The sequence below is a fragment of the Mugil cephalus genome, chromosome 14 (genome assembly GCF_022458985.1).
Source record: "Mugil cephalus isolate CIBA_MC_2020 chromosome 14, CIBA_Mcephalus_1.1, whole genome shotgun sequence".
NCBI classification, from domain to species: domain Eukaryota; kingdom Metazoa; phylum Chordata; class Actinopteri; order Mugiliformes; family Mugilidae; genus Mugil; species Mugil cephalus.
Window position 1 is genome coordinate 21479478 of NC_061783.1, and position 22640 is coordinate 21502117.

General features: G+C 37.4%; 3 protein-coding genes and 1 long non-coding RNA gene across 4 annotated transcripts in view; 2 read left to right on the forward strand and 2 right to left on the reverse strand.

Annotated features, from left to right (window-relative positions):
* LOC125019692 (major histocompatibility complex class I-related gene protein-like) overlaps window positions 1-2177 on the reverse strand; it is a 4452-nt gene extending 2275 nt beyond the window's left edge. Inside the window, exons 1-4 of the mRNA XM_047604652.1 lie at window positions 2092-2177; window positions 1720-1986; window positions 1120-1398; window positions 744-1043 (exon numbers count right to left, since the gene is read on the reverse strand). Of these exons, the coding sequence (XP_047460608.1) occupies window positions 744-1043; window positions 1120-1398; window positions 1720-1986; window positions 2092-2140 (895 nt within the window). The 5' untranslated portion in view covers window positions 2141-2177. The remainder of the gene's footprint in view (window positions 1-743; window positions 1044-1119; window positions 1399-1719; window positions 1987-2091) is intronic.
* Window positions 1-11696, reverse strand: part of LOC125019735 — a 23454-nt gene extending 11758 nt beyond the window's left edge. The window contains exons 1-2 of the long non-coding RNA XR_007114114.1: window positions 10820-11696; window positions 4410-4462 (exon numbers count right to left, since the gene is read on the reverse strand). This is a non-coding gene — a long non-coding RNA (uncharacterized LOC125019735). The remainder of the gene's footprint in view (window positions 1-4409; window positions 4463-10819) is intronic.
* LOC125019725 (major histocompatibility complex class I-related gene protein-like) lies at window positions 6892-18030 on the forward strand. The gene is made up of 6 exons (XM_047604690.1): window positions 6892-7000; window positions 13782-14048; window positions 14923-15201; window positions 15792-16104; window positions 16443-16543; window positions 16952-18030. Exons 1-6 carry the CDS (start codon window positions 6952-6954, stop codon window positions 17002-17004), a joined length of 1062 nt encoding a protein of 353 aa, XP_047460646.1. The 5' UTR covers window positions 6892-6951; the 3' UTR covers window positions 17005-18030.
* Window positions 9220-10387, forward strand: LOC125019731 (major histocompatibility complex class I-related gene protein-like). Its single transcript, XM_047604696.1, has 3 exons — window positions 9220-9629; window positions 9826-10128; window positions 10242-10387. Exons 1-3 carry the CDS (start codon window positions 9371-9373, stop codon window positions 10370-10372), a joined length of 693 nt encoding a protein of 230 aa, XP_047460652.1. The 5' UTR covers window positions 9220-9370; the 3' UTR covers window positions 10373-10387.
* Window positions 18031-22640: the final 4610 nt, after the last annotated feature.

The window sequence follows — 22640 nt, forward strand, 5'->3', positions numbered from 1 at the left end:
TAAGATGCAGCAGCATTGCTGATACTTTTTAGCTTTTGACAAACAATCAGCAGAAATGTCATGACAGAGCACCCACTAACATTTACGCCCAGTTTCATCTCATCATGTTTTAGTCATCAAAGAGTTTAGCTCGTAACTGTTACGTTATCGTCGAGAAAAAACGGGTGACAACATCGTCATCATTGACGAAAACAACATTGGTCTGAACATGTTTCTGATGGTTCAGCTTCAGTCTGAACTTTGCCAAAACATCAAAACATTACTGTATATAATATCGTACCTCTGCAATGTTTTCTGGACCCCTGTCTTATCTCACCAGTGATTACATGTTTAGACAAATTCAAGATTCAAGACAAGATTTCCACAACTGTCTTCCACTGACAGTTAATTGAACTCTGTGAAAGTAGTGCAGTAAAAATAAACACCCTTGCAGTATGCTCCCACACATTAAAACCTTGGTCTTGTTGTCACCAACAGGAAGACGCTGTTCACCACAGGACAGGAAATCCTGAGTGAGTGAATGAGTGAACAGAACAACTGGAGCTCAGCTCTGTGATGGAGAGTAGGCTTGTAATTAGAGTTCATTAAAACGTCTTATGGTTAGTTAACTCACACCTATTTGTATGTTCTAGACCTCATGTCTGCACTATAACGTATAATGTTGAAGCAATGCACACAGATAAACATACATTTTTAAATTAGCTGCAAGGCTTAAAAAGTGAAATGTTTTATAAAAATCTTACTCCGGTTGGTTCTGATCTGCGCTTTATCCAGTTCGATGATGATGTCCTTCACACCACAGAGATGAAAAACACAGTCGTACCTCTTCCAGTCTTTAGGTGAGACTGATGAAATGTTCAGGTCAACATTCATCTGGAAGGATCCATCATGGTTGGGGAGGATCCGTCCACATTGCACTCCTTCATGAATCTCCTCTCCATCTTTCCTCCAGAACATCATGACTCTGTCAGGGTAGAAACCTGTAGCGTGGCAGCTGACTGGAGAGGAGGGAGTCTTCTGGAGGAGAGACACTGAGACGACTTCTGGAGGGAGACAGATTTTTGTGTTTGTTTATGCTGAAATATTTAATTAGATTACAACAAACAGACATGTTTGTACCTTTCCTCATCAAAAAGCTCCTCCCGTAGTTCAAAAACCTCCTCAGCCTCTCGGGACAAAGCTGAGTGAAATGATTGACAGTGTGAGATAATCCAGCTCTGTTTGATTCCCACTTATGTTTGGTGATGGCAGCCTCAGCTCTCACAGCGATCCACGTCTTTGAGTTCAAATTAAACCTTATGAAGTCTTCTCCATTGTAGCCAAACTGATCAAAACCACGAATCACTGAAGTCTCATCGTCCCATTCACAGCCAAACATTCTCTGCATAGTGTGGACACCTGAGAGACAGACAGAGACTAATGTAGTCAAACAAATACTAAAACTGTGATCTGAAACTATTAATTACTGATCTACTTATTATGTTCCTATTTTATTTTGTGTTTACATGGATGAAGCCTTTTCTTATAACTGTAGGAAATAACAGTTTCTACTGTATTTTTACTAATGTCACTGGTCTTGGATGTAAATGTTTTCTACATCTGGTGATGTGCATGAACAGTTTCTTAATGTGTTACAATAAAAAAGATTTTCCAATAAATACATAGGGTTGTAAGTCTTTACCAAACTGAAGTGCTTAAGCGTGTGAAACTAAAATGTACCTTCTGTCTGGTTAAATTTTAACATCACATCCTTCATGATGTTTTCGAAGAAGCTGTGACTTTCCCGACACTCATTGTTGTACCAGTCTATCTGTGCTGGGTCGTCTTCCATCAGCTTTGTCATCCAGTTCTGTCTGGGTTCTGCTCTTTGGATGTTGCTGTCACAGTAAAGAACTCCAACTTCGTCAACCATTGCAACACCAACAAACTCTGGCAGGTTTCTGTCTCCCAGCGATCCAGTGAAGTAAACACTCAGTCTGTGAGTCACTGCAGAGCAAAGGTATTCTATTAAATTTAACATTCTCTTTGCTAGAAATCAATCGTTTTTTAAATTCCTTTCCTACAAAAGACTGAAGTAAAACACAAACTTACCTGAAGATGCACCATGACAGAAGAGGAGCAACAAAAATAGACATTCCATTGTGTTGAAAAGTCTTAATTCACATCGAGTGCACAGGTTCAAACAATCTGAAACCTGAAAGGAAGTTCACAAGTTCACATTCACCACAAGCCACTGACGTTTTGTTGGTGACAAACAGCAGAGCCCAACGTGGGCTCCTCCATCTCATAACTTAAACATAAAAACATCTTCATTTGTGTTCATCTCAGTTGTGTTTGCAGCAAAGATCATTAAATGTACCGTAGAAATGGGATTTTCTGTGTAACTGGATTCATCTGATATATGGAAACTTTTAATAAATGAAAAAGCATAAAGGTAGTTCAGATATTATATATTGTTAATCATATGTTAAAAACTGACAATAGACCTGATGGCCATCAATAAATTAATTAAATAAATGGTTAAATTACTGCTCAGCACATAATAATGTAACATTTAACTTTTAACATAATATTTAACGAGGAAATGCACCCCTCCTCCCCCTTGCATTGCAGTGGTATAATCCACCTCTCTCGTTTACCCCTCCCTCCCCCACCAAGGCACAGATTCAGATTTCAAGCGGAAACCTGAACGATGAAACCCATGTAGTGCAAAAAACTGCAGTTCATCGAGTGGCCGCTTGAGGCTCCAAAAACAAGCAAATCTCCATAGACCTACATGATAAAAAGCCCAATTTTACAGCATTATTAAACATGTATACAGCCTGGTACAAAAAACTGTTCTAGTCTCAAAAGTTTATTTCACTATTCGTGACAGCTCTACAGGGATGTGTTTTTTCTAACTCATTGGTTTATTTATTTTTTTATTTTAAATTCTGTGGGGTGCCATAGGATGAAAGTTGAAAGTTGCACATGTTAAAATGAACACACAATTTTTCCTACATTTAGCTCCAAAATACTAAAAAAATTAGATGTGAATTTTTCAAAGTCACTTTTTGTCACTAAATGTTAAATCTAAATGTTAAGTACAAATATTTACATAGCAGCACAGCAGCTTGGTGGTTAGCACAGATTCCTCCCAGCGAGAAGGGTCCGAGTCCAGCTCGGGCTTTTCAGTGTGTAATATCCATTGGGCTCTTCCTTTCTTCATGTATAGCCTGCTCTTTTCCGTTCTGGGGCCTAATTCATCAAACAGTGCATGGAAAAGCTTCTAAATGTGTAAGTGTGTAAGTAAAAATGCAGAATTTATCAAATGTGCGGACACCAAACTCTTTAAGAATGCATGAAGGATTTTTTCTTACCCTCATGGCAAAGACAAAGAGAGACCAGCCCACTCGCTTGTTGTTTATAGCTGCTGTAGGTAAAGATGCCCACAACCAGTTACTAGCTAGTTTTTAACGCAGTTTTCAATGACGCCACCTCATTAAAAGTTCAGTGTATATACTGATCAATACGTTCCATCAAGGTTCAAATGATAGAGTAATATCTATTAAACAATTTCACATACAGCAAATAGTACTCAAATAATACTCTCCGAAGCCGTCAATTGTGTTGGTGGCTACAGCTGATCTGTCCTGTGTGCCGGTGTCGCCTCATGACCAATGGAGTAGTGATGTGAGGATCGATGCTGAAATATCGACACTTCCGATACCAGGTCATTATGCTCTGAAATCGATTCTCAAATCAAAATTTCGATACGTTCGATACTTCAGTCATTGAATGTAGGAACACAGTTGAAAGTAACTAATCTATTGAGTTGTAGCAACACAACAAACCACAACAGAGGATACGAGGCCTTTGTGATGAGGAGGACAGTGTCAGAATTAAGATGCAAGTTTTCAATTTATAGTAGCTCTTAAACAATAACTTACTTTAATGGTGTTATTATTTTATTTGTTTCTTTTTTTAGTGTTGGAAAAAGCATTTTCACATATTTTGTATGATTGTGTCCTCTGTTTGGCTTTTCTGTTGTTCTATTAGCTCGGCTACATAGTAAATGAAGCTACTACATCAATAAACTTCTGAGTATAAAATAAAAAAAATAAACAATGGTTTGTTGCATTGTGTATGAAGCTATGATTTGAAATACCCCACTTTTTTTTAGGTTTACCAGACACATTAGGGTGTATTTACACAAAGTATCGGTATCGGATCTGTAATTCTTTTTTGTTCATACCTCAGTGATGTCTAATAACATTTAAAATTTTGAAATGAAACCTTTCCATTTCCATTTACGTATGTGACATATAATTCAAACTAGAGACTAACATATTATAATTGTTTCTTTTCTCACAGTGAAACACTAAAATATCACATCACTGGATTCTCTGTAGATTCTGTTTGTTTGTGACCTTACAGATAGTGAAGACAGCTCTGAACTCTCTGAGAGACTGGATCCAGAAACCTGGCTGACAAACACCATGTGTTACTTTATAAGGCAGAAAAACTGCTGGCAAATATTCAGATGTCTTATGACTCTTATGACTCTGACTTTAAACACTGATTCACTGGATTTAAATCTATTTAGAAGAATCATGTCCCTTCAGACCAGTTCTGTATTATTGAAGCTACGATGTTTTCTCTGCTGAGATGTGTGCAATGAGGTCAAATGAAGTCTAGAGGAAGGTAGGTAGTGGTATGTAGGTATGTAGTGATGGTGGTTTGATAACTGAGCAGGAAATCACTGTCATATAAAGTTCCTCAACCAGTTGGTCCAGTTAATGTTTTTTTAGTCCCAGCAGATACAGTGTAGATGAAACATGATGAACCATCTCAGCGTTACCAACACATGGACACAACTGGATTTGGTGCTCTGTAACAGGTTCACTGTCAGTCACCTCTCTGAGCAAGACCAGATACAAAATATTAAGTTGCCTTCTAAGCCTGTTGGACCAGTTACATCATTGTGGGATAAATTTGTTCAGGTTGAACATGAGTTTCTCCACTCATTATGTTTCTATACCACTACTATGTGTCAAACTGACTTTTTCCCCCAAAGTTTATATTAAGTGGAGGCTAATTCTGTAGCATTTATTTTTTGCATTCCTATGTTTTGATATTGTGTTGTTAAAGTTAACATACAGGATGAGCCCAATTAATCCACTTAAACTACTAAAATGTTTGATAAAGCGTTTTACAGTTTTATTGTGTTCAAACCACTGAATCAGAAATGAAAATGAAAATAATGTGTCCCTTCAAACAAAAAAATAGACCCATACATACAACATTTACAACGCTTAAAAAAAATATATGTGCTACCAACAACAATGCAAAAAGAGCTCATGAAATGTATTTGTGATTGTGTTTTATGTGTTTACTGACATTATGAACATTGACACGGCTTCCTCTCCATGTTGCTCTTCTTCTTTCCCTCAAATAAATAGCCTACTGACCAATCTTTTCTTCTCGCATGTTTTCTTTACCTCTAGCGATGAGTGTGATTGTTATCATTTGTATTTAATTTACAGTGATATTATAATTGTTCTTTGTCCCACAGTGAAACACTCACTGAAATATTACGTTACCGGATCCTCTGGAGACCCAAACCTCTCAGAGTTTGTTGCTGTTGCAATGATTGATGATATCCAGGTGGGATACTGTGATGGCAGCAACAAGATATTCAAATCAAGACAGGACTGGATGAAAATATTTGTCAACAGGTAGTAGTTTGCTTCGTGTTTCTGAGTTTGAATTAATGAGTTAATCAGCAAAGATGATCATATTAGAAAAACATAGTATGACTGTACTTGATTCCATGTATCTACCTGGTTCATTTCAATTCAATTTTTTTCCTCTTCCTCTTGCTCCTCTATTTCTCCCTCCAGCTCTCCTCCTCCTCTTCATCACCTTCACTGCAGCGGATTTACTCCAAACACTGCACTCATGCAGTTTAACATTGGACTTAATTTTCATGGTGCAGAACTAAAAACATGATGAGGTTACCATCCAGTGATGACACACAGCATCCTAATGTTGACAATGAACACATCATCTGAGCTGTTTTTAGTTCATACAGTGATGAAGGTTGATCTGACAGCAACACATTTTACCTGTGAACACATGTGGAACTATCGGCCTTTTATTGCTGTGATCAACAGTTTATGAAGTTGAGTGACTTAAGTTCAGTGCCTCAACCATCCAGTTACCTACACCTGTCTGTGACTGGCTCAATTCTCAAATCCCACCACTCCGACCCTCTCTGTATCTCCTGGCTCCTGTATCCTCACTTCAGAGGACCGCACACAATCATTTCCACGCCGCTCATCAGGTCATCTCCTCGACCCCTTCAACCCAACCCCTCGAACCATTCATTCATTCGTTCCGTTCCATCTCCTACCTTTCCCTCCCCTTTTAACCGGGTTCTTAAAAGCCTTGATACAATCAACAGTGGTCTTGTTAGTGAAATATGAGTAATTACATAAACGTGTATCATGTGTCTGTGTCTCTGCTGCTTCATCTAAAGACGTCTGTCTCTACTTGTGTGATGCTAAAGTCCAAAACACAGCAGCTCAGGTAACACAAACAATTATACACATTGAACATGATGCAGTTCCTCACATGAACAACTCAGAACACTGAGAATAAGTTTAGTTAAAAATCAGCCATGGAAATCACTGACTAGTGATTCATTTAAGAAAGAGCAGCTCAGCTCTCAGCTTAGTTTTGTTCATGATTACTTTGTTATATTCTCTCTGAAAGGTCTGTGTGGATGAGGAAATGAAAATAAAAAATATTTTTGTAATGGTCAGGTCCAAACCTGTTTGACTTGATTTTATTTCCACTTTTGCTTGGCACACCCACCACAAATCCAGTCATCAGGCTTTAGTCAACCACATTCGTATCAGTCCAAGCAGCTGGTGACTTGGTTTAAAGTCTTTACAGAAACAGAACAAGATGAAAACTTTGCTTTTGTTGCTTCTCTTCTGTCGAGTTTCATCAACTGGTAAGATCTCATTCACATTCTTCATCATCTTTTCTTCCTTTTCTACTCTCTAAAAACAATTGAGAGGACCTGTTTCAACCACTTAATTAAATGCAGTGCCACAATACAACAAAAATAATTTACCGATTTAGATTAAACCTTTAACTGAACTGGTTTCAGGTTGTGTTAACTTAATAAAATTGACCTGATGATTCAGTATTTTAATTCCCCCACAATGAACATGCAGTTAAGACAAAGGAACACGTATCCTGAACAACACTGATTTTCAAAGCACATGTCAAAGTAAGTATCATTTTATTTATGAATAACTGTACTGGTGTATTTGGGGACGTTCTCAGTGGTGCTGATTCTTGCAGATAAAATCAACTTTTGGTTTGAACTATTTTATTATTATTATTATTATTATTATTATTATTATTATTATTATTATTATCTTGTAAACAAACTTCTTATATATATTTTTTATTTCATTCAAGGAGTGCTGGGGGTGACTGCTAGACTTCAAAACAACAATCACTGAGGTTGAAGTTTCAAAAATCTGCAAGGAAATGATCTTCCAATATGCTGTGCTCTGCTACAGCTGGTATTTAGTGAAAGCTAATGTTTAATGAGCATATGACAGTTAACTGTTTATGAAAGTTTTACAGTTTAATATCTTTATATATATATTAAAAGTTTATATACAGCTTTTATAACTGATTCTGTGCTTTTCAAAATGCTTGGAACTTTGCTGTTTTGGGTTTTTATTCTATGTCTGTTCTTATTTCAGTTGTTTTCCTGTGAATATTTTATGATCAATTACTGCAGTTTAATAACAATAAAATTATAATTGCCTGAAAATGCTGTGGTATAATTATTTATTAAAGTTTTTCTTTGGCCCAGGAGCCTTGCCTGTGGGCATATTTGCTAATGAAGTTAATAGTTCTTCCATGGTCAGTGGCGCATCTTTGTTCTACTGTCAGTGGGGGTAGATTGAGGTTTTTGAGGAAGGCCTGAATGTTGTCAGGATTTGGGTTGGTTGTTCCCACTTGAGTCCTGAATTGCACTTATAGGAGATTTTTCATTGCTGCGTTGGTGTTGATTTGCAAGAAATTTGATTTGTTGTTAAGCTCAGAATTTTGGTATTTGAGTTGTTGAAGCAAACATTATGTTTTCTTTTCTTTTTTGATAAGATTTTTGTATAATTTAAAATCTAATAATTAAAAGTCATGGTTGTACAAGAAAAGATAATTCCCCTAATTCAATATTGTCTGTTGGTTAAAAGTAATTTCATGACAAGTTGTCAGAACACTAAAAGACTAACGGAAATAGTTGTGTTTATTTTTATTTTTTGCTGTTTTATAGAGTGTAGTTTTGTTTTAACAGAAATCTACCATATTAGTGACAATGAGTCTATTTATGTTTCACTCACATTATAAATGTTGTTTGTTCCACAGTGAAACACTCACTGAAATATTTCATCACTGGATCCTCTGGAGTCTCAGACCTTCAAGAACTTGTGGCTGTGGCATCGATTAATGGCGTCCAGGCTGGATACTGTGACGGCAGCAACAAGACATTTGAAGTAAAACTGGACTGGGAGAAAAAAGTTTTGAATGATGATCCTGATCAAATAGAGTTCTACACTAACCGATGTTTTGTGGATTATCCTCACAACTTCAAAGGCACGATGTCCAGTCTGAAGCAGATCTTCAACCAAAGTGAAGGTACAGTATGTTGTGTGTTGTGTGTTGTATGTGGTACCTGACCTCAGATCATTATAGATCATAGAACAGAAATTAAACTGACTCCTGATCATAGCCACAGAGTTCAGGTGTTAGATGTAGAATGGATGGATCAGAACAGAAATGATCAACCTTATTTATGTGTCTCTTGGACACATGTAGCCTGTACTCCAGCACGTGTCTGATGGTTGTTTGCTTCTAAACTTTCTGGAGGACAGACTCTTGTAGTGTGGTTCCTGTTGGTGAGGCTGGGACAGAACAGGGTCAGAGGTCAGACCATGTAGCTGGTTCAGTCCAGCTTCTGGTCATGACCTGCCCTCAATAGTCAGTCTGTTCTAGTAGCTCATCACATCACCACACTACAGATCTGACACCAGTTTATGTTGATAGTTTGTGACTGCTCACATTAATATTTAGTTATTTTCCTCCTCTGAAATGTAAAAGTTTGGAGAAATGAATGAATGAAAGTAATGGAGACATAGAGTCATGCAGGAATCTACAGTGAGAATAAGAAAAGGTTCACTGATTATATGTCCTTGACTCATGAGAGCACAAGTCTTGGAGAACAACAGTGAAATACAGAATTTTTCATTATACATCATATCTTTGTTGTCTGTATCTTCTAGGTGTTCACGTTTTACAGCTTATGCAAGGCTGTGAATGGGATGAAGAGACTGGAGAGGTCACTGGTTTCTTAAAGTATGGTTATGATGGAGAAGACTTCATTTCTCTGGATCTGAAGACATTAAAATGGGTCGCTCTCAAACCTGAGGCCATCTCCATCAAACTGAGATCGGATTCAGACACAGACAATATAAAATTAATTGAGCATTTCTTCACTCAGACTTGTCCTAATTGGTTGAAGATGTATTTACACTATGGGAAGAGCTTTCTGTTGAGAACAGGTACGTATGACCTGTGACATCTCAGTGAACACAGTGAATCCTTTGAGGATCACCAACATATTGATATTTCTTATTCTGTTACTATAATAATCTACACAATGATGATCCCCAGAAAAAGAACTGAAAGAAGTGTTTTTGTTTAGCAGCTGACAGAGCGACTACAGCAGCATGATACAGACATTCTCTCTCCCTCCAGACGTCCCCTCAGTGTCTCTCCTCCAGAAGACTCCCTCCTCTCCAGTCAGCTGCCACGCTACAGGTTTCTACCCTGACAGAGCCATGATGTTCTGGAGGAAAGATGGAGAGGAGATTCATGAAGGAGTGGAACATGGAGAGATCCTCCCCAACCATGATGGATCCTTCCAGATGAATGTTGACCTGGACATTTCATCAGTCTCACCTGAAGACTGGAGGAGGTACGACTGTGTGTTTCATCTCTCTGGTGTGGAGGACGACATCATCACCAAACTGGATGAAACACAGATCAGAACCAACTGGGGTAAGAGGACATGAATGTGGTTAGTTGGATATTTAAGGCCTTGTTCTGCAGGTTAGTTGATAATTTATCTAATCTGGATTGTTCTTAATCTTTTGTGATTGTTCTTTATTCAGTTGAGAAACCTGATGACATGACCTCCTCCACCACCTCCATCATCATCTCTGCAGTGGTTGTTGTTGTTGTCGTCTTTGCAGCAGCTGCTGGATTCATGGTTTATAAAAAGAAACAAGGTGAGCTACTTTGATTTAGTCTTTGAGTTGAATCCTACAGTTTGAAGCATCCAGCAGTAAAAGCTGAGTAAGTCTCAGAGTCAGGAGAAGTCAGGAGAACATGACTATACTATGATGATGAGGGAGAGAAGTGATGAAGAAAGAAACAAAGTGAGAACTAAACAGAAGAGCAGAGTGGATTTATTCTTCAGGTTGAGTGAGTAGAAGAGGATCATATTCACTGGAGATAAGATGATGAAAGATATTCTGACATTAACAACTGGAACTGAAATGACCTGTCTTTACTTTTCATTTCAGACCAACGTCGTCAACCTGGTAAGAAAAACTTATATTATTATGTTTCATTTGATCTAAGAAACTGTTGATGATTTCTCCAGACTATGAGTTGACCTTTAACTCTGTTTCTGACCTCACAGATAGTGAAGGAGCTCTGAGCTCTCTGAGAGACTGGATCCAGGAACCTGATGGAGTTGATTCATAACTCGTTAGTCTGTCAAACCAAACTCAGCATCATTTTCTGCTCTATAATGTTTTGATGTCATAGTTGAGAAGATGTTTTTCTTGAGCTACATTGTGTTCATCTCTCTGCGTTAACACACAAATGGATGCAAGTAGACTGGAGCTTTGTAACTACTTCACAAGTTGTCATATATGATAAAATATAAATTTTATTTTACTTTTTTTTGCATACAAAACAGAACATAAAACAGCAATATAATCATTTAAATAAAAGTGTTTTTGTTCATGATGTACACATCTATCAGGTATGAACTGTCCTTTCTGATATACAGGCTGTTCACACCTGATTATGATGATGTTTAAATGTGAGCTCACCTGAACTCTCACAGCAGTGACTGGTTCTCTTGCAGCTCAGTGTATTGATTGAACTTTAATGTGTATGAAGATCCTAATGAATATTTTTTAAAATGCTGAACCAATCATCTGAGCTGGTTTTAATTCATACTGTGATTTAGGTTGACCTGACAGCTGACTGTGAGCAGCTCTGTCACTACTGTTGTTCTTTTGTTTAACTCTGTTTAACTCTTTGATAATCATCAGTTTATATGTGGAATTACTGTCTTGATGAATTAATCTGTTTCTGGATCTTATCATGTTTGTGCAATGTAGACTTTCACTGACACTGATGCTGCTGTTCTGTTTATTTCGTTTTAACATATTTTTATGTTTAGTTAAACGAAATGTGCAATACCTGCAAAAAATTCCTTTACACTTCTTTTTACATCTTATACCCTTTGCACTTTGTGTCTGCACTGATAAGGAGAAGCTCGCCAACCTCCTTTATACACTGTATAGTGACAATAAAGGCCATTCTATTCTATTCTATTCTATTCTATTCTATTCTATTCTATTCTATTCTATTCTATTCTATTCTATTCTATTGTGTCTATAGGAAAAAAATAAACAATAGACCGACCATTACAAAATAATAATAATAATGAGCTGAAATGAGGAACCAGGTATGTAGTGATGGTGGTTTGACAACTGAGCAGGAAATGACTGTCAAATTGTTGTTGCTCCTCAACACATGAACACAAGGAAGAAGAAAAGCTTTATTTAGCTCAGTACGAAGACAAACAGTCAAGGAAACAAAGCAACGCTACAAAACACCTCAAAGTCACAGAGTTGTGTGCGTCCAGCTTATGTACCTTTTTTCTGGCAACTCTGCAGAACAAAAGTACACACCAGACCCTGTTAGTCAGTTATGTGTCTACAGACCAGATCAAACTACCTTCAGCATCACAGACCACTTTCTCTGACCTGTAATGTTTGTGTCTCATCATCTAATTCTCTGTTAAACATTTAGAGGCACCTTCCTCTCAACTAATTACTATATATTGGACGCTTCTTTTCAGAGTCAACATCCCACAAACACATTTATATCAAATTATGTGATTTAGAAACATTCAGGTCAGATTTGACCAAGAGGACAACAGGAAGGTTAAGTAGTGAGTTGTGGAATCATAAGTGCATTATTTCAAGTGTAAATAATATTTTAATTATTGTTTATTGTTCATTAATACTAAAGGCGAGTTTAATTATTTGTGTTCTGTCTCCATCTAGTGGACACAGGTGGTAACTACTGAATGTTTCTATGAGGCAGGACACAGTGTATTCGGTCATATTTATAAGAACTGAACAATTAAAAGTCGAACCTGATGATAAAAACTAAAAATTAATTATTAGAGTTCCGCTTAAACATGGATGTGTGTGTGTGTGTCAGATTTCAATCCATCAAATGCATGATGCAAGAAACAAAATAAATCACAGCATACAAAAATATTATTTCTAATCATTTTCAAGGAAACAAGACGTGAGATTTATCAAAAAATCTTGTGTGATATTTGTGGTGTTTAAACTTCCATGCAAGTCAGCAGTGTCCTGGAGAAAGAACCAGTTCATATAAATACCTCAACAATTCCACACATATCTACGTTTTTTCTTGCACTGTAGATTCTGGACTACTGGACGCTTGAATTCCCCCCAGGGGATGAACAAAGTATTTTTCTATTCTATTCTATTCTATTCTATTCTATTCTATTCTATTCTATTCTATTCTAATACATAAAATGCATTCATATAAAATCATATTATTATAAATATCACATTTAACATGATTCAGACATAAACACCTTTAAAATACGTCTAATGATATTAGTCTTTTTTAGTCTTCATTTAGTTATAAATTGTTTTGCATCCTGTGATAGATAATGGAGCTCAAATGTGCTGAAAACCTGTTTTATTCTACTACAGCTACTCACTATCTGCCACTTTACAAAGACAACCATTATTATTATTAGAAACATGCAGACCACGTGACTCTTAGACACGCCCCCATACTCTACAAGGAAATTCAGAGCAGCTGATCATCTCTGCTCGGCTTCACGTATGTTACAATGGAGAGATGAAAAAGATGAACAAACTGTGCATTTTTTCCTTCTTCTGTCACTTTGCATGTCCAGGTAAAATTATTTTAAATGTTTTTTCCTATCTACATGTTAATGCAACAGTTCTTACACATGTGTATCCTTCATGGATGGTGACGCTACTGGTGTTATTGTTTTACTTTCACCTGAATGATATGATTCATACAAACATGCGTGTCACTGATATTTCACTATGACTTTTAACACTGGTTCAGTGTTTTTCTCATGTCACAGATATTTGAATCCTAGCAGTGTATTATGTATATGTACAGTATTTAAATCTATCTATCTATCTATCTATCTATCTATCTATCTATCTATCTATCTATCTATCTATCTATCTATCTATCTATCTATCTATCTATCTATCTATCTATCTATCTATCACAAATACACTCAGACCTATAAGAAGTAGGTTTGTTTCTACATTGTAAAAATGTCATTTGAAACCTGCACTTACAACTTTTTCGTCCAACAGTGAAACACTCCCTGCAATATTTCATCACTGCATCTTCTGGGATAACAACCTTCCCAGAGTTTGTGGCAGTAGCACTAGTTGATGGTGTTCAGGTGGGTTACTGTGACAGTAACATAGGGAGAGCTGAACCCAAACAGGACTGGATGGAGAAACTATTTAAAGATGACCCAGAGCACTTGAAGCAGTACAACAACGAGTGTTTGGACAGTCAACGGTTCTTCAGAGACAACATGGATGATTTGAAGCGGCGCTTAAACCAAACTGGAGGTAATGTCACAGTTTTCTGTTAAACATTTTAAACTCATCTGCTGTAGATGTTGCTTCACACTCTCTCTCTCTCTCTCTCTCTCTCTCTTTTGTCATTGTTTATATAAACATGCAACAGCCCGGTGTAATTACCAGAAGAGCCGGATTTCTTTCTGTTGTGTAATGTGGGCTTTGTTTATTGTTAGGAATGCTCCAGATGCTACAGACTATTGAAACAGCAATTACATGCTCAAAATAATATGAAACCACTTCAAAACAGAATTGAGTTTCTCACTCACTTCATCAAATTGCAAATATCTTAACACATCTTTGCAAATGTTTAAGCCTCCAGTTAGCACAGTTTCCAAATGAATAGATCTAGTTAATCTAATCTGACTGTTGATTCTCAGTCTAGTCATCGTATAAGTCATCACATACACAATAATCTGTTCAATTGTCAAAATAAATTTTGGGGGGCACTGACTATTTATATGAGACAGGAATTTAGTTTTGAAGCAGTGTTTTAAAAGTTTCTGTTTCAACAAATGAGCCAAACCAGTGGAGAAAACTGTAAGTTAATTATTATTGCTTGTTATTTGCCTTAATAGTTCCACCTTAAGAGCTAACGTTAACCACCTTAATAGCCAGCCGAGAGGAATTCTGGTCATTAGTTCACTACATTCATCCCCCAAAACGTCTTTAATGTGCAGCCCTGCAGTGCTAGTGTGCATCACTGTTGACTGTAAGTACAATATTTTAGTTTGGTATTGTGTGTTTATTCATGGTGAGGTTTACTTCATTCATATTCAGTGCTTATATGATCATTCAATACGATCGTGTAACCTACTCATGCCTGCATCTGTTCAGTAAACTGCCTGGTCTGTCTCTTTCTCAGAGGTCCATGTCCTTCAGAGGATGAATGGCTGTGAATGGGATGATGAGACTGGAGATATCACAGGTTATAATCAGTATGGCTATGATGGAGAAGACTTCCTTTCACTGGACCTGCAGACGTGGACTTGGACTGCATCGAAACCACAGGCTGTCACCACCAAACAGAGATGGGATACTAATAAAGCTCGACTACACTTCAATCAAAACTATTGCACCAAAACATGCCCTAACTGGCTGAAGAAGTACGTACGCAGTGGGAGAAGCTTTCTGCAGAGAACAGGTAACCTGATACTGCCAGATCTACTAAATGTTTCCGTGTATGAAAACACTTGCAAACGCACTGCACATGCTAAATAAATAAATAAATGCATTGTCATCCAGTTGGTAGTTTGACTCAATGAATATGCAATATAATTTTGCTTGTGTTGGGAGGAGAAGATGTAAATATAATATATATATATACTTTCATTTGGCAGTCTGCCACTGGACCTTGTCTTATAACTATGTTCAGATGTTTTTTGCTCTGACTTGGTAATGGGTTCATTTGCCTTTGCAGCTGACACCTTCCAAATGTCATTTTGGACTTGGAGTCACAAAGGTTAACAACAGTAGCCCATGCAGAACTGACATTTAAATACAACTGTTTGTACCCGCAGTGATTTACGCAATCACTCTGAATAAAACAGCCACAAACCGCAGTTCCTGCCCACACACAACATTCTAGATTGTGCACGCCAATTACCACATGCAAACTGGGATATTAGTATATCTGGCATATACTGTTTACACTCTACAGATATACTTTCAGTTCTAACCCATAGTTGACAGGAAACAGTCCAAAGGTTTATCAGATCATGTCTCTTCCTCCAGCTCTCCCCTTAGTGTCTCTCCTCCAGAAGACTCCCTCCTCTCCAGTCAGCTGCCATGCTTCAGGTTTCTACCCTGACAGAGCCATGATGTTCTGGAGGAAAGATGGAGAGGAGATTCATGAAGGAGTGGAACATGGAGAGATCCTCCCCAACCATGATGGATCCTTCCAGATGAATGTTGACCTGAACATTTCATCAGACTCACCTGAAGACTGGAGGAGGTACGACTGTGTGTTTAATGTCTCTGGTGTGGAGGACGACATCATCACCAAACTGGATGAAACACAGATCAGAACCAACTGGGGTAAGAGGACATCTCACAATTACATTTGCTATCATTGTAGCCAGATGCATTAATTTATGGTCTCTTTTCTTTGCCATTTTGTATTTGTTGCATAGAGCATGCTACAAATACAATAGAGATGAAGAAAAACAAAAGATAACCTGCTTTATCTGGACTGTTCTTAAGCTTCTTTCTAGAATGAGCATAAGTACATCTGTCGATTTTCTACGACAATGAAGAGATTTTTCTACTTGGTCATGTTTGTGTATGAACATTGATTGATGAATGTAACTCTGTTCTGTTTAACCTGGACTGTTCTTAATCTTCTGTTTATCCAGTTGAGAAGTCCAGTAACCAGACCTCCACCACCACCATCATCATCATCATCTCTGCAGTGGTTGTTGTTGTTGTTGTCGTCTTTGCAGCAGCTGCTGGATTCATGGTTCATAGAAAGAAACAAGGTGAGCTACTTTGATTTAGTCTTTGAGTTGAATCCTACAGTTTGAAGCATCCAGCAGTAAAAGCTGAGTAAGTCTCAGAGTCAGGAGAAGTCAGGAGAACATGACTATACTATGATGATGAGGGAGAGAAGTGATGAAGAAAGAAACAAAGTGAGAACTAAACAGAAGAGCAGAGTGGATTTATTCTTCAGGTTGAGTGAGTAGAAGAGGATCATATTCACTGGAGATAAGATGATGAAAGATATTTTGACATTAACAACTGGAACTGAAATGACCTGTCTTTACTTTTCATTTCAGACAAAAAGGCTCCACCTGGTAAGTAAAACTTATTTTATTCTGTTTTATCTGATTTAACAAACTGTTGAGGATTTTTCCAGACTATGAGTTGACCTTTAACTCTGTTTGTTTCTGACCTTACAGATAGTGAGAACAACGTTGAGCTCTCTGAGGGACTGAATCCAGGAACCTAGCACCTGAATTCCAGGTCAACTCTAAATACACTTGATACTGAATAACTGAAACCATGTTATTTTCTTTTGTGGGGCAGATTCATCATAATTGTGACGTTAGAGACCGGATCAAAGTCTAGTGGAACCAGGTAGCAGAGTACTCAGTGTAACAACACGTTTGATTTGTTTTATTGAAAAAATGTCTGTTTTGGGAGTAGACCAAAACTTTGCTCTGTCTTTGAGCTGCTCACAGCCCTGGAGCTTCTACAATGATGCAGTCTGACAGGCCGTCCAGAGACAAAATCAGAATGAGACAGGCAGGTACATCAACATTATCGTGTAAATTCCTGTTCACATTGAAGCCGAGCTGAGCCAATAAAATCCCAGGTCCATTACCGGGTCATTTGCATGAAAACCCTGCATCAGCACAGGTTGTTCTTTAAATGTGAAAGGCATCTGGTTACATCACAGTGGGATAAATATGTTAATGTTGTACATGAGTTTCTCCACTATTTTTTTACTACTATGTGTCAAACTGCGTTTTTCCAAAGTTTATATTAAGTTCAGTCTAACTCTGTAGCATTTAATTTTTTGCATTCCTATATGTTTTGATATTCTGTTGTTAAAACACATTTTATGTTTTTTTGTGTGTTTTTTCTTATAGTATTATAGTGTCTCCATTTTTTATGTAAATCCCCGCATAAATAGTACAAAACGTTTTGTATTGCTCAGTGTCTATATGCCATCTGTTCACACCTGATGATGATGATCTTTAAACCTGACTCACCTGAACTCTCACAGCAGTTACTTGTTCTCTTGCAGCTCAGTGTATTGATTGAACTTTAATGTGTATGAAGATCCTAATGAACATGTTTAAATGCTGAAACAATCATCTGAGCTGGTTTTAGTTCATACTGGGATTTAGGTTGACCTGACAGCTGACTGTGAGTAGCTCTATCACTACTACTGTTCTTTTAGTTTACTTTAAAGATAATCATCAGTTTATATGTGGAATTACTGTCTTGATGAATAAACTGTTTCTAGATCATATTTGTAACTGTGGTCCTGTGGTTTGTTGGTTGAAGCTGGATCCGCAGCATATGTTAATATTTGAATGTTTTCTTTTCAAAGTTCAGAAGAGGGAAAACAACACATACAAGTAAATACAAGTAGACTGGAGCCCTGTAGCTGTTTGAGTTTAACATTCACCTCCATGAGCACTAAAGACAAGTTTTATTCGGCTCAGTGCCAAAACAAACAGACTGACAACAGTCACAGAAAGAATAAATTAAATAATTTAGTTGTGTTTTGCTTCCTGGAGTAAATTCATTCCTTCTCCATGTGGTTGTGTTGAACATAAATACTACAAGCCTCTAAGCTGTAAAGATAAAGTGCCGTCCTTCAATTCAGATAGGAACATGACTGTTTGAATCGTGTTATTTCAATGATGATTGTTTTCAAGTTGAAGAAAAAGAGAAAAAAAAATAGTTTTACTTTTAGTGAACACATTAAACCGGCTCTACCTGTTCCAAGTGGGGGCAGAGAGTTATGTCTCAGAAGGAAATCAGTTTATAAAAAAACAAACGTTGGAGCCAGTTTCTCAAACATATCGTTAGCCTACTAGCATAATTGACTAAGTAAAATTTTTTGACTTACTTTAACTGCCATAAATATTATTTATTTTATATGTTTATTTGCATGTATTAGATTTTATTCTTCTTGTGCACACTGACTGATTTTGATGGAATTGCGTGAGAGGAACATTTTTATTTCTGTGTTGCACGGTTACAATTAAATCGTAACAGCAGGAAGGTTATATTATAGTGTGCTGTACATGTGCTGACTTTCCCAAGATGTTTCCAAGATGATTTCACGCTGCAAAATCATTCTGCGGGTCAGATCAGACCCTCCAGTGGACGCTGAGAATGAGCTTCACCAGTTTATGGTTGTTGTCGCCCTCTAGTGGAAGTTCCAGGAAACACATCCAGGCTGAACACTAGATGGTGGACAAGGGGTCAAAACTACATAAACTATAATAGGAAACATTAAAAATAAACAAAACACTCAACAACGTGAAAACATGTTATTATGAATTTCTGAAATAAACAAAACTTCTATATTTAAATTAAGAAAAGATTAATTCCACCAAATTCCTGCAGGATGCTGTAAAACATTAAATCATGGATGGACATTAAAAAAGGGTGATAAGATGTCATCTGATTATATTTAGGAAAAACAAATAGAATTTACATCAAAGTATCGTTTGAAGAGAAACTATTTTAAAAGTAAGAGAAGTTATTTGATATTTGATATGTGATTATTCATTGAGGAGGACTCCAGATGTATTCTAATTATTTCTGGTGATCCTCTTCTTTCTTTTAGGTTAACATAGAGTGAATTTAGTTCATGTCTGGACAGTTGATGTGTAGATTTCTTTATAAAGAGAATGACCTGACCACCTGCCTTTATATGTTAATCAATCAATTGATCGATGAAGACCATCATGCAAACAGTCAGAAATGAGACGGTATTAAACCTGATGACCATAAACATGCTGGTATTACCATTGTTAGCATGCTAGGATAGCATTAACATTTAGCTAAAAGCATGGCTGTATTATGGAACTGCTCTTCTAAAGTGAAGCTAAAGCAAGTAGAGCTCCCCCTGGTGACTGGCTGCAGTATAGCTCATAAGCTCCACCCCCTCCATGTTAGTGAGCAGGACTTTGGCTATTGCATGTTATATACAGTCTGTATATGAAATGCTTTCTCTTTTTTTTTTTTCCTTAATTTTCTACCATTTTATTCTTTCTGATCATTCACTTCTTCATCAACCCTCTCCCTCACCTCCTCTACATTCTCCCTCCCTCCAGACGTCCCCTCAGTGAAGCAGATGTGACGATGGGGTGAAATGAGGCAAGAACTCTAGAAATAAGGGCAGAGTCATTGAGGGAAACTGCTGACACATTAAAACAGAAGTTAAGATACTGACTCACCGGTAAAATAACTGAATGTATTTACACTGACTGTAGTATTCCAGATTCCAGTGTTCATTTTCAAGGTTCTCATGAATTCTTCTCTTTGTTGTTGTTTGATATTTGAACCCTGGCTGCAGATGAAGCTTTCCATGAGCTTAGTTTTGGGTGGGGAGGCCGTTCCAGAGAATCCATGTGTAAGAAAAAAATAAATATGCCCCCGAGGACAAGTCATGGGTATCAGTCATGGGTGACTAAGAAAAGGACTCAGTGAAAGTGTTGAGGTTTTCTTCACTGGATCTGGAGTCTAACACTTAACCCATAAGTAGAGGATGTGTTGCCTAGAAAAGAGTGGGTGGGGAAATCTAGAGAGGATGATTCAAAGTGGCAGGAGGGTGCTATAACACTATACAGAAGACTAAATAGGACGTAGGTGATGTATAACACTTAAAAAGTCTTAGCTTTCAAAATGAATGAGCTCCAAAATGTTCATGAACAGCATTCAGTTTACTGATGGAATGATAAGAGGTTAATAGAATAATATTCATACTGACATGATCACACGGCTTCTTCTGCAAGTTTTAATCCAAAGAACTGAACATTAAACAGCATTTTCCTTGATCACTTGTAAACATCTCGTGCATCTTCACATTTATTTATTTATTTTCCCTAAATTGACAGACATTGTTCATCGTGACATTATGGCCCTAACGCCTTTATGAAGATTCTGTCAGACTCATTTTAGTCCCACATACAGTTCACTTTGATCTCCAGGGGACCAGGCCGGTAACATAAGAACCTAATATTCATAACAACCTGTGAATAATGACCATTTTTCTCTTTGTTTTAGTCCAAAAAACTACAATCATTTTACAAACATCTGACATTTTGTCAGATGTTTGTTTCAAGAGAAATCAGCCCAATTTTGACCCACTGCCGCCAACTTCAGTTTAGTTGTGCGTGTCAGAGTTGTGTTACACCTCTAACTAAAACAGTCCAAACCCAGTGGACAAATGAGGGACAGTAGTTCCTTTTACTGAAAATTTACTATTAATATCACGGCCCATTAGGGGCCCTGTGGCTGGCCGGTTTTGGCCCTTGGACAATATGTTTGACAACTGTGCTCCAGTGTAACACTGACATCTATAACAGGTCAACAACTTTGTGAATGTAGCTATTGGTTGGAACGTTTTCTTTTGCTTCCATGGTTTGTGTCAAACATCTGGAAGGAATCTGAATGTTGATGTGGTGACATTAATATGACTGTACTTTAACTACTGACTCCATCAAAAACAGAAATATCACACACAAACACAGCACGATACCAGCCAAGCTGTGACGGTGGGTAACTTCACAGTTCTTCTTCTTTTTCTTCTGCTTCTTCTTCTTCTGTATGTTGGAGCGTCAGCACTTTTCTGATTAATGTCTCTTTAAACTGTTAAGTCAAAGAAACGGAGTAATTTACTTACGGAACTATGAATACAAGTAAGAGATTAGCATCATTGATTCAACACTGTTACAGGACTGAAATATTCAAAGTATATCTTGTTTCTTGTTTCCTCTCACCGTTTATTTCCCTCCTCCAGATGATGAGTCCACTGATGGTGACCACCATCAGGAGCAGCAGTCCAACAACTCTGACTATTAAAAGACCACGAGGGTAACCTGGAACTGGGATGACAGGACATTAACACTTCAACATGTTTCTGATGGTTCAGCTTCAGTCTGGCCTGAAGGGTCAAAAGATTACTATAAAAGTGTAGTTATATCAATTAAAATACCCAACAATGAATCCTTCATTCGTGACGTGTTGGGGTAAGTGGGTTCAGCATTACAGCTCATAGAAACACCACCACTGTCTACAGTACTACCCTTAGTTAATGCGCCCCTATCTGTATGGACAGGATATCATGTCTGTACTATGTCAGAGATCTGAGCTGGTTCAGTGTTGAACTGGAATAATTAATGACTGCATCTGTGTAGCTTTTTATTAAATACTGTTGTAATGTTCTGGTAATACTGGTAATGTTCTTTTCTTACCACAGTGCTTACTGGTTCTAGGCAGAGACAAAAAAAACCTGAACACAGTTTCAGGCTGTCTTTTATAGTACCTACAAAAGAGTATAAACAGTCCATCTTACTTCATCATATTAACTGATTGCAGTGTTAAAATGGGCATTATGTGAACTCGTTGACTAATTTATGTGTTTAATGAAATGAATGTAAATAGATTTGAAATGGTTCCTGATCTGTGAGACCTAAGTAGAGGGGATCTACGCTGCCTAGTCAGTCAGAGAACACACAGATGGAAAGTGTGATTATTGCGATAAATCTGAAACTGTACATCATGTCCTGTTGGAATAAAGGAGATATGAGGCAGAAAGGAAAGTACTGAAAACAGCAGCAGAGATATAGAAAGTTTTAGTATGCATTGCTTCGAAAGTCTCATGGTGTTTTTAAAGGAAACAAGAGTGTTGGAAAGGGTTTAGTTGTTGTTTTTTCATTTGCAATCTACTGCCCACACTCCACCAGCAGGTGGCAGTAAATCACCTTTTCTGAACACAGGTACACTTTGAGTGCAAGCTGCTTTAATAAAATGTAATTTACCCTTGAGACCAGTAAAGTTATTCTGATTCTGAAGCTGGTTTCCAACCACCAATACATATATATAGCTGATTGGATT

Coding starts and splice junctions, on each gene's coding strand:
- LOC125019725 (XM_047604690.1), top strand. CDS start 6,952: ATGAAAACTTTGCTTTTGTTGCTTCTCTTCTGTCGAGTTTCATCAACT. Junction 14,049..14,922: donor GCGCTTAAACCAAACTGGAG/GTAATGTCACAG, acceptor TCTCTTTCTCAG/AGGTCCATGTCCTTCAGAGG. Junction 16,105..16,442: donor ACCAACTGGGGTAAGAGGAC/ATCTCACAATTA, acceptor GACCTCCACCAC/CACCATCATCATCATCATCT.
- LOC125019731 (XM_047604696.1), top strand. CDS start 9,371: ATGCAAGGCTGTGAATGGGATGAAGAGACTGGAGAGGTCACTGGTTTC. Junction 9,630..9,825: donor GAGCTTTCTGTTGAGAACAG/GTACGTATGACC, acceptor CTCTCCCTCCAG/ACGTCCCCTCAGTGTCTCTC. Junction 10,129..10,241: donor ACAGATCAGAACCAACTGGG/GTAAGAGGACAT, acceptor TTCTTTATTCAG/TTGAGAAACCTGATGACATG.